Consider the following 12,347-nt stretch of genomic DNA (forward strand, 5'->3'; position numbering starts at 1 on the left):
ATGTGGGGATATCCTTTAGAGATTGATGTCGGTTTTTGATACAGTGCTGTCTGAAGGATCGAAGGTCACGGTCATTCAATGTTTGTTTCCGGCCATATTCCGTGGAGTGATTTCTCCAGATTCTCTGAACCTTTTGATGATATTATGGACCGTAGATGTTGAAATCCCTAAATTTCTTGCAATTGCACTTTGAGAAACCTTGTTCTTGAACTGTTTGACTATTTGCTCACGCAGTTGCGGACAAAGGGGGGTACCTCGCCCCATCCTTTCTTGTGAAAGACTGAGCATTTTTTGGGAAGCTGTTTTTATACCCCATCATGGCACCCACCTGTTCCCAATTAACCTTTGGGATGTTCCAAATAAGTGTTTGATGAGCATTCCTCAACTTTATCAGTATTTATTGCCACCTTTCCCAACTTCTTTGTCACGTGTTGCTGGCATCAAATTCTAAAGTTAATGATTATTTGCGCACAAAAAAAATGTTTATCAGTTTGAACATCTAATATGTTGTCTTTGTAGCATATTCAACTGAATATGGGTTGAAAATGATTTGCAAATTACTGTATTCTGTTTATATTTACATCTAACACAACGTCCCAACTCATATGGAAACGGGGTTTGTACAAAGAACAAGGGCAAAGCGGGGAAACAGCTGCAACTATGCGCACTTTCACACAGTGATGCCGCATCCTGCAATCAGATAATAAAAAGTTGCGTGTGGAGAATACTGAAACAGTTGCTTGCAACTTTGCATTGCAGACAGACGCTGCCTCGCCTTTTGTTATGCTGCAAAATTGTTGCCTTTGTGTTGCTTAAGTGTCATTCACACAGAAAAGAAACATACTATTATTGCACTTGTTTACTTAAAACATCGCCTGCACAGTTAACGAAGGTGTTTATTTTTGACCTCGGAACAGACGAGTTTCCAGCTTTCCAATGTCAAACGCATCAACGCACGGGAGCGTTGTTCTGAAATATTAATGCCCCATATCGATGCAGACGCCAATTAGAATTGTTTCTGAGCAGGACAAAACAAGCCGAGACGTTACGCAACACGGCACAGTTTCGATCCAGTTAGGCAACAGTGTCGATGATGATGGCCTAGTCGTGTGTTGTGTAACTAAACAGGTTTGGAATGTGGAGGATCAAATATGAATGGGAGGCGAGCGCTTGACATGGAAGGAATGCTGACCTCGGCATACTTCACGTGAGGTGCAGTTTTACAAAGTGGAGAGTTGGATTATTTTTAATCCCGACACCATGTTTCTTTTCCTTGGGACAGTCATTGAGGGGGTCCTTGCAGTGCCCTCTTGTGGCTTTCTGCTGCACATTCAGGCTTAAAGTCTGCACTTTGGGGAATTCCTACAGTTTTAAAATACAAAATACCAAAACAAGTTGTGTATCTTCTGCTGTCTACTGGAAGAATATTGTAAAAAAAAAAAAGATGGATAGGTAAATAAAAATAACTCATATAAATATTTATAAAAATATGAAAATGAAATAATTGCTGCCATTACTGTAAAAAAAAAAAAAAAAAAAAGAAGAAAGAAATTTCAATGCAAAAATATAACTTTTTTAATTCTATTAGTTTGCTTTTGAATTGTGCTTTTACGGCACATCTCAATCTATTTTTTATTTAAACAACTGATTAAATAAACAAAATTACATTAAATACAAACAGCAAACATGTCAAATGATTCAACAAATCAATAAATAAATCAAAACAAATTAAAAGATGCGTGAATGCTTTGGAGCGTACACACAATTAACAGATGAATTTTGGAGTTGAAAAACCACGTGTGTGAATGCTTTGGAGCATTCACACAATAATAAATTGATTATTTTGGTGTAGAAAAACCATATGTGTGAATGCTTTGGAGCACAGCACAATAAACAGAAGAATTTTAGTGTTAAAAAAAACACATATGTGTATGCTTTGGAGCATTCACACAATAATACATAGATTATTTTGGTGTAGAAAAACCATATATGTGAATCCTTTGGAGTATACACACAATTAACAGATGAATTTTGGTGTTGAAAAACCCTATGTGTGAATGCTTTTGAGCATTCTCCCTATAATCAGATGAATTTTGGTGTTGAAAAACCACACGTGTGAATGCTTTGGAGCATACACACAATTAACAGATTAATTTTGGTGTTGAAAAACCACAAGTGTGAATAATTTGGAACATCCACACAATAAACAGATTAATTTTGGTGTATAAAAAACATACGTGTGAATGCTTTGGAGCATTCACACAATAATACATAGATTATTTTGGTGTAGAAAAACCATATATGTGAATCCTTTGGAGTATACACACAATTAACAGATGAATTTTGGTGTTGAAAAACCCTATGTGTGAATGCTTTTGAGCATTCTCCCTATAATCAGATGAATTTTGGTGTTGAAAAACCACACGTGTGAATGCTTTGGAGCATACACACAATTAACAGATTAATTTTGGTGTTGAAAAACCACAAGTGTGAATAATTTGGAACATCCACACAATAAACAGATTAATTTTGGTGTATAAAAAACATACGTGTGAATGCTTTGGAGCATTCACACAATAATACATAGATTATTTTGGTGTAGAAAAACCATATATGTGAATGCTTTGGAGGATACACACAATTAACAGATGAATTTTGGTGTTGAAAAACCCTATGTGTGTATGCTTTTGAGCATTCACACTATAAACAGATGAATTTTGGTGTACAAAAACCACATGTGTGAATCTTTGGAGCATTCACACTATAAACAGATGAATTTTGGTGTACAAAACCCACATGTGTGAATGCTTTGGAGCATTCACACTATAAACAGATGAATTTTGGTGTAGAAAAACCACGTGTGAATGCTTTGAAGCATTCACACCAAACAGATGAATTTTGGTGTAGAAAAACCACATGTGTGAATGTTTTGGAGCAGTCATACAAACAGGTGAATTTTGGTGTTGAAAAACCACTTGTGTGAATGCTTTTGAGCATTCACACTATTAACAGATTAATTTTGGTGTTGAAAAACCACATGTGCGAGTGCTTTGGAGCATTCACACTATAAACAAATGAATTTTGTTTTTGAAAAACCACATGTGTGAATGCTTTTGAGCATTCACACTACAAACAGATGAATTTTGGTTTTGAAAAACCACATGCTTGAATGTTTTGGAGCAGTCACACAAACAAATTAATTTCGGTGTAAAGAACCATATGTGTGAATGCTTTGGAGCATACACACAATTAACAGATGAATTTTGGTGTTAAAAAACACACGTGTGAATGCTTTTGAGCATTCACACAAAAAACTGATTAATTTTGGTGTTGAAAAACCACATGTTTGAATGTTTTGGAGCAGTCACACAAACAGATGAATTTTGGTGTAGAGAACCATATGTGTGAATGCTTTGGAGCATACACACAATTAGCAGAGGAATTTTGGTGTTGAAAAACCACATGTGTGAATGCTTTGGAACATCCACACAATATGTGTGGGTTCTTCCGAGGATGTTGTAGTCGTAAGGATTTCTGCAGTCCTTTGAGACGTTTGTGATTTGGGGCTATATAAATAAACATTGATTGATTGATTGATGATAAACACATTCATTTTGGTGTATAAAAACCATACGTGTGAATGCTTTGGAGCATTCACACAATAATAAATTGATTATTTTGGTGTAGAAAAACCATATGTTTGAATGCTTTGGAGCATACACAATTAATGGATGAATTTTGGTGTTGAAAAACCACAAGTGTGAATGCTTTGGAGCATTAACACCATAAACAGATTAATTCTGGTGTTGAAAAACCATATATGTGAATGGTTTGGAGCATTCACACAATAATAAATGAATTATTTTGGTGTAGAAAAATCACATGTGTGAATGCTTTGGAGCAATCACACAATAATAAATAGATTATTTTGGTGTAGAAAATAACATATATGTGAATGCTTTGGAGCATACACACAATTAACAGATTAATTTTGGTGTTGAAAAAACACATATGTGAATGCTTTGGAGCATACACACAATTAACAGATGAATTTTGGTGTTGAAAACCCAAGTGTGTATGCTTTGGAGCAGTCACACTATAAACAGAAGAATTTTGGTGTACAAAAACCACATGTTTGAATGCCAAAGAGCATTCACACTATAAACAGATGAATTTTGGTGTACAAAAACCACATGTGTGAATGCTTTTGAGCAATCACACAATAATAAATAGATTACTTTGGTGTAGAAAAAACATATATGTTAATGCTTTGGAGCATACACACAATTAACAGATGAATTTTGGTGTTGAAAAACCACGTGTGAATGCTTTGGAGCATTCACACAATAATAAATAGATTATTTTGGTGTAGGAAAACCATATATGTGAATGCTTTGGAGCATACACACAATTAACAGATGAATTTTGGTGTTGAAAAACCCCATGTGTGAATGCTTTTGAGCATTCACACTATAAACAGATGAATTTTGGTGTTGAAAAACCACATGTGTGAATGCTTTGGAGCATTCACACTATAAACAGATGAATTTTGGTGTTGAAAAACCACATGCGTGAATGCATTCACACAATAATAAATGGATTATTTTGGTGTAGAAAAACCATATGTGTGAATGCTTTGGAGCATAGCACAATAAACAGATGAATTTTGGTGTTGAAAAACCACACGTGTGAATGCTTTGGAGCATTCACACAATAATAAATAGATTAGTTTGATGTTGAAAAACCATATGTGTGAATGCTTTTGAGCATTCACACTATAAACAGATGAATTTTGGTGTAGAAAAAACACATGTGTGAATGTTTTGGAGCAGTCACACAAACAGATTAATTTTGGTGTAGAGAACCATATGTGTGAATGCTTTGGAGCATACACGCAATTAACAGATGAATTTTGGTGTTGAAAAACCACATGTGTGAATGCTTTGGAGCATCCACACAATAAACTAATCGATTTTGGTGTAGAAAAACCATACGTGTGAATGCTTTGGAGCATTCACACAATAATAAATAGATTATTTTGGTGTAGAAAACCCATGTGTGAATACTTTGGAGCATACACAACAAACAGATGAATTTTGTTGTTGAAAACCCACGTGTGTATGATTTGGAGCAGTCACACTATAAACAGATGAATTTTGGTGTACAAAAACCACATGTGTGAATCTTTGGAGCATTCACACTATAAATAGATGAATTTTGGTGTACAAAACCCAAATGTGTGAATGCTTTGGAGCATTCACACTATAAACAGATGAATTTTGGTGTAGAAAAACCACGTGTGAATGCTTTGAAGCATTCACACTAAACAGATGAATTTTGGTGTAGAAAAACCACATGTGTGAATGTTTTGGAGCAGTCATACAAACAGGTGAATTTTGGTGTTGAAAAACCACTTGTGTGAATGCTTTTGAGCATTCACACTATTAACAGATTAATTTTGGTGATGAAAAACCACATGTGCGAGTGCTTTGGAGCATTCACACTATAAACAAATGAATTTTGTTTTTGAAAAACCACATGTGTGAATGCTTTTGAGCATTCACACTACAAACAGATGAATTTTGGTTTTGAAAAACCACATGCTTGAATGCTTTGGAGCATTCACACAATAATAAATTGATTATTTTAGTGTAGAAAAACCAGGTGTGAATGCTTTGGGGCATACACACAATTAACAGATGAATTTTGGTGATGAAAAACCACATGTGCGAGTTCTTTGGATCATTCACACTATAAACAGATGAATTATGGTGTAGAAAACCACATAATCGCTGAGGTTTGACATGTACACGTTGTGCTTTACAGCAATGAAAGCCGACCGTAAGCGTCTAAAAGGGGAGAAGGGCGACCTGACGAGTCAGATGCAGCAGCTGTACACAACACTGGAGAGCAGAGAGGACCAGCTCAGAGAATTCATACGAAACTACGACCAGCATCGAAAGGTAACACTTGACCTAACAAACGCTCACGAAAACATTGCAAGCCGATGGCCACCTCTCATTGTCCGCCGCGTGCGTTCTTGCAGGAGAGCGAGGACGCGGTGAAGGTCCTCGCCAGGGAGAAAGACGTGCTAGAGAGGGAGAAGTGGGACCTGAGGAGGCAGACCAAAGAGGCCACGGAGCAGGCCAACATACTGCGCTCTCAGCTGGACATGAAGGAGAACAGGATCAAGGAGCTGGAGGCGGAGCTTACCATGGTCAGTTTTTGGACGTCATATCTCGGGGATAGGTTGATTTGCAAAACTAAATTGGTCCCTAGTGTGTGAATGTTGTCTGTCTATTTGTGTTGGCCCTGTGATGTCCAGGGTGTACCCCGCCTTCCGCCTGAATGCAGCTGAGATAGGCTCCAGTACCCCCCGCTAACCCAAAAGGGACAAGCGGTAGGAATGGATGGATGGATATATATAAAACACATCAATGTCATGAATTTTTTCCATTCATCTCAGTGTTAATGATTAACTTCTTTGATTAAACGTGCACACACAGACTTCCTATTCAGTGCAAAGTAAACTTCAAAATAAAAGCCTGACCGTATTAACTAGAATTATGTATACACTTTCTGTTCCAACGTAACTGGTAAGTACCCGAAGAAATATTTTAGCATATGAACGTTAAAGGCCTACTGAAATGAGATTTTCTTATTCAAACGGGGATAGCAGGTCCATTCTATGTGTCATATTTGATCATTTTGCAATATTGCCATATTTTTGCTGAAAAGGATTTAGTAGAGAACATCGACGATAAAGTTCGCAACTTTTGGTCGCTAATAAAAAAGCATTGCCAGTACCGGAAGTAGCAGACGATGTGCGCATGACGTCACGGGTTGTAGGGCTCCTCACATCCTCACATTGTTTACAATCATGGCCAGCAGCAGCAAGAGCGATTCAGACCGAGAAAGCGACAATTTCCCCATTAATTTGAGCGAGGATGAAAGATACGTGGATGAGGAAATCTAGAGTGAAGGACTAGAAGAAGAAAAAAAAAGGCGATTGCAGTGGGAGCGATTCAGATGTTATTAGACACATTTACTAGGATAATCCTGGAAAATCCCTTATCTGCCTATTGTGTTGCTAGGGTTTTAGTGAGATTAAATAGTACCTGAAAGTCGGAAGGGTGTGGCCACGGGTGTGTTGATCGCGAGTGGCTCTGAGGGAAGTCACGCAGCTGCAGCAGGACGGAATCTCCGCTGATGTCTCCGGTAAGAGCCGACTTATCACCACAATTTTCTCACCGAAAACTCCCGGTTGACATGTGGTCGGGATTCATGTTTGTTAGACCGCTCTGTTCCATAGTAAAGCTACACCTACGGGAATTTTAAAATAGGAAACACCGGCTGTGTTTGTGTGGCTAAAGGCTAAAAGCGTCATCATACGAGTCATCATACCGCGACGTTTTCAACACGACACTTCGCGGGAAATTTAAAATTGCAATTTAGTAAACTAAAAAGGCCGTATTGGCATGTGTTATCAAAATTGCAGCCAATATTATAATACAGATGATGTGTCATGAGACATGCAAATATAAATTAAATACACAGAGGACATAAGTAAAGGAAATTAATTGAGCTCAAATATACCGACAAACGAGGCATAATGATGCAGTATATACATACAGCTAGCCTAAATAGCATGTTAGCATCGATTAGCTTGCAGTCATGCCTGATTAGCACTCCAACAAGTCAATAACACCGACAAAGCTCACGTTTGTGCATTCGCGCACAGAACAAAAAGTTTGGTGGACAAAATGAGACAAAGGAGGAGTGGCAGCATCGGAGAAAGTTGTACATGTAAACCAGTGGTTAGGCATCCTAAAATGTTGAAAGAGCCATATTGGACCAAAAATACAAAAACAAATATGTCTTGAGCCGCTTAAAAGTAAAAGCCATATCACATACAGAATTAAGAGGACTTAAAAGAAACTAAATTAGCTCAAATATAGCTAAAAATGAGGCATAATGATGCAATATGTACATAGAGCTAGTCTAAATAGCATGTTAGCATCGATTAGCTTGCAGTCATGCAGTGACCAAATATGTCTGATTATCACTCCACACAAGTCAATAACGTCAACAAAACTCACCTCTGTGCATTCATGCACAGCGTTAAACCTTTGGTGGACAAAATGAGACAGAAAAAGAAGTGGCTCATGTCTTGGAAAGCCGTAGAAAGTTATACATGTAAACAAACTTAGGTGAGTTCAAGGACCGCCAAAATTAGTAGGACAAAACGGCGCTCAACATATATTCAAATCAATGACGCATGTTTAATAAAAACAGTGTGCTTTATAACAATTAGGGAGGTTTGTGTCATGTTTGTCTTCCTACAGAAACTATATTAAAACAAAAAATATATTTTTATATTTTTTCCTCATCTTTTTCCACCGTTTATACATTTTTGAAAAAGCTCCAGAGAGCCTCTAGGGCAGCGCTAGAGCCGCGGGTTGCCGACCCCCAATGTAAACAAACTAAGATGAGTTCAAGGGTTGCTGGAATGAGTTGGACAAAACGGCGCTCTCCATACCCTCTTATCAGAGAATCATGTTTAATATAAACAGTGGGCTTTCTAACAAGTAGGAAGGTTTGTTCTCCTGCAAAAAATATATATTGTTTTCTCTGTCTTTTTCCTTTTTTACAGGTCCAGGGAGCCACTAGGGCGGCGCTAAAGAGCCGCGGGTTTACCATGAATTGTTTAACGTGGACCCCGACTTAAACAAGTTGAGAAACGTATTTTCGTACTTATTCGGGTGTTACCATTTAGTGGTCAATTGTACGGAATATGTACTGTACTGGGGGTGGTACATTTATATAGCTCAGTTGGTAGAGTGGCCGTGCCAGCAACTTGTGAGTTCCAGGTTCGTTCCCCGCTTCCACCATCCGAGTCACTGCCGTTGTGTCTTTGGGCAAGACACTTTACCCACCTGCTCCCAGTGCCACCCACACTGGTTTAAATGTAACTTAGATATTGGGTTTCACTATGTAAAAGTTATTTGAGTCACTAGAGAAAAGCGCTGTATACAAACCCCGTTTCCATATGAGTTGGGAAATTGTGTTAGATGTAAATATAAACGGAATACAATGATTTGCAAATCATGTTCAACCCATATTCAGTTGAATATGCTACAAAGACAACATATTTGATGTTCAAACTAATAAACATTTTTCTTTTTGCAAATAATCATTAACTTTAGAATTTGATGCCAGCAACACATGACAAAGAAATTGGGAAAGGTGGCAATAAATGCTGATAAAGTTGAGGAATGCTCATCAAACACTTATATGGAACATCCCACAAATTGTCGAACAGTTTTAGAACACAATTCTCAACGAACTGTTGCAAGGAATTTAGGGATTTTACCATCTACTGTCCGTGAAATCATCAAAAAGTTCAGAGAATCTGGAGAAATCACTGCACGTAAGCAAGATCAGTGTGTAAAGGATATCACCACATGGGCTCAGGAACACTTCATAAAACCACTGTCAGTAACTACAGTTGGTCGCTACATCTGTGAGTGCGAGTTAAAGCTCTACTATGCAAAGCCAAACCCATTTATCAACAATATCATGAAACGCCGCCGGCTTGGCTCGGCCCGAGCTCATCTAAGATGGACTGATGCAAAGTGGAAAGGTGTTCTGTGCTCTGACGAGTCCACATTTCAAATTATATTTGGAAACAGAGGACGTGGTGTCCTCTAGAACAAAGAGGAAAATAACCATTCGGATTGTTCTAGGCGCAAATCTCTGATGGTATGGGGGTGTATCAGTGCCCAAGGCATGGGTAACTTACACATCTGTGAAGGCACCATTAATGCTGAAAGGTCCATACAGGTTTTGGAGCAACATATATTGTCATCCAACCAATGTTATCATGGACGCCCCTGCTTATTTCAGCAAGACAAGTGTTACAACAGCGTGGCTTCGTAGTAAAAGAGTGCGGTTACTTTCCTGGCCCGCCTGCAGTCCAGACCTGTCTCCCATGGAAAATGTGTGGCGCATTATGAAGCGTAAAATACGACAACGGAGAACCCGGACTGTTGAACGACTGAAGCTCGACATAAAACAAGAATGGGAAAGAATTCCACTTTCAAAGCTTCAACAATTAGTTTCCTCAGTTCCCAAACGTTTATTGAGTGTTAAAAGAAAATGTGATGTAACACAGTGGTGAACATGCCCTTTCCCAACTACTTTGGCACGTGTTACAGCCATGAAATTCTAAGTTAATTATTATTTGCAAAAAAAAAATAAAGTTTATGAGTTTGAACATCAAATATATTGTCTTTGTAGTGGCATTCAATTGAATATGGGTTGAAAATGATTTGCAAATCATTGTATTGCGTTTATATTTACATCTAACACAATTACCCAACTCATATGGAAACGGGGTTTGTAAATATAATTGACTGCACTTCATTACTGTGCAATCTACCAATAAAAGTCTCAATCAATCAATGCTGACACCCGAGTCATAGACTATCCTAAACAACGCAACTTTGTGTTTCTGTTTTCTTAAGGCGAAGCAGTCTCTGGCCACGCTGACGAAAGATGTACCGAAGCGCCACTCGTTGGCGTCCACGACTGAGCCCGTGGTGAACGGCAGTCAGGAGTGGGTGATGCAGGCCGACCTCCCGCTGACCGCCGCCATCCGGCAGAGCCAGCAAACGCTCCACCACGGACACAACGCGGACAGACAAGGTATAGCTCGTCTTCTACGCCCTCCCGTCTCTCTCTCTTTCGCGAGACACTTGATTAGGTACACCTTTTCAAGTCCTAAATCTATTGCACAATGTGTGGATTGTTGGGTGGCGTTCTAGGTGCAGGTGTACCTAATGGAGTGTCTATATCTTGGCTTTTCAAACTGACTAACAGATGGGATTCTTCCAGGTTTCTAATACTAACTGTGGGTTTTCTGGTGTGTGTGTGTGTGTGTGTGTGTGTGTGTGCGTGTGTGTGTGGCGCCCCCTAGCTGTGGTCAAGATTAGCCCCTGCCACTCGCGGCAGCCGTCCGTCATCTCGGACGCCTCGGCCGCAGACGGGGACCGCTCGTCCACGCCCAGCGACATCAACTCTCCTCGCCACCGGACTCACTCGCTCTGCAATGTAAGCCCTCATCGCCCGTTGTGGTCTTGGTGTGTGTGGGTGTGTGTGTGGTGCTTCTTGGTGGTAATGGTGGTGGTCTTATATCGGTGGACTAATAAAGATCAGGCAGAAAGCCCGTAAGAAATAAGGTAAATCCGATAAAGTCGTGCTTGACAGACAAAAATATGAACACCAAATATATATTGTAGAGCAGGGGTCACCAACGCGGTGCCCGCGGGCACCAGGTTGCCCGTAAGGACCAGATGAGTGGCCCGCTGGCCTGTTCTAAAAATAGCAGCACTTACCAGTGAGCTGAATCTTTTTTATTTTTTTATTTTATTTATTTACTAGCAAGCTGGTCTCGCTTTGCTCGACATTTTTAATTGTAAGAGAGACAAAACTCAAATAGAATTTGAAAATCCAAGAAAATATTTTAAAGACTTGGTCTTCACTTGTTTAAATAAATTCATGTATCTTTTTACTTTGCTTCTTAAAACTTTCAGAAAGACAATTTTAGAGAAAAAATACAACTTAAAAATGATTTTAGGATTTTTATACACTACCTTTTTACCTTTTAAATTCCTTCCTCTTCTTTCCTGACAATTTAAATCAATGTTCAAGTATTTTTTTTTTTATTGTAAAGAATAGTAAATACATTTTCATTTAATTTTTCATTTTAGCTTCTGTTTTTTCAACGAAGAATATTTGTGAAATATTTCTTCAAACTTATCATGATTAAAATTCAAAAAATATATACTGGCAAATCTAGAAAATCTTTAGAATCAAATTTAAATCTTATTTCAAAGTATTTTGAATTTCTTTTAAAAATGTTGTTATAGAAAATCTAGAAGAAATAATGATTTGTCTTTTTTAGAAATATAGCTTGGTCCAATTTGTTATATATTCTAACAAAATGCAGATTGGATTTTAACCTATTTAAAACATGTCATCAAAATTCTAAAAATTAATCTTAATCAGGAAAAATTACTAATGATGTTCCATTAATTATTTTTTTATTTTTAAAAAAAGATTCGAATTAGTTAGTTTTTCTTTTCTTTTTTTCGGTTGAATTTAGAATTTTAAAGAGTCGAAATTGAAGATAAACTATGTTTCAACATTCAATTTTCCTTTTATTTTCTTGTTTTCTCCTCTTTTAAACCGTTCAATTAAGTGGTTTTTTTCATCATTTATTCTCTACAAAAAAACTTCCGTAAAAGGAAAAAAAAATTACAACGGAATGACGGACAGAGATACCC

General features: G+C 37.9%; 1 protein-coding gene across 6 annotated transcripts in view; it reads left to right on the forward strand.

The window, feature by feature from the left end:
* Positions 1 to 12,347, forward strand: part of kaznb (kazrin, periplakin interacting protein b) — a 272,644-nt gene that overhangs the window by 231,274 nt on the left and 29,023 nt on the right. For 5 of the 6 annotated variants that reach the window (XM_061888872.1, XM_061888862.1, XM_061888896.1 and 2 more), the window contains 4 exons: positions 5,827 to 5,963; positions 6,047 to 6,217; positions 10,527 to 10,707; positions 10,979 to 11,112. In XM_061888872.1, coding sequence (XP_061744856.1) covers positions 5,827 to 5,963; positions 6,047 to 6,217; positions 10,527 to 10,707; positions 10,979 to 11,112 — 623 coding nt within the window. Of the gene's footprint in view, positions 1 to 5,826; positions 5,964 to 6,046; positions 6,218 to 10,526; positions 10,708 to 10,978; positions 11,113 to 12,347 lie in introns of those variants that run through there. The other variant, XM_061888905.1, reaches the window with a different exon arrangement.

The sequence above is a fragment of the Nerophis ophidion genome, linkage group LG02, assembly GCF_033978795.1.
Source record: "Nerophis ophidion isolate RoL-2023_Sa linkage group LG02, RoL_Noph_v1.0, whole genome shotgun sequence".
Classification (NCBI taxonomy): Eukaryota; Metazoa; Chordata; class Actinopteri; order Syngnathiformes; family Syngnathidae; genus Nerophis; species Nerophis ophidion.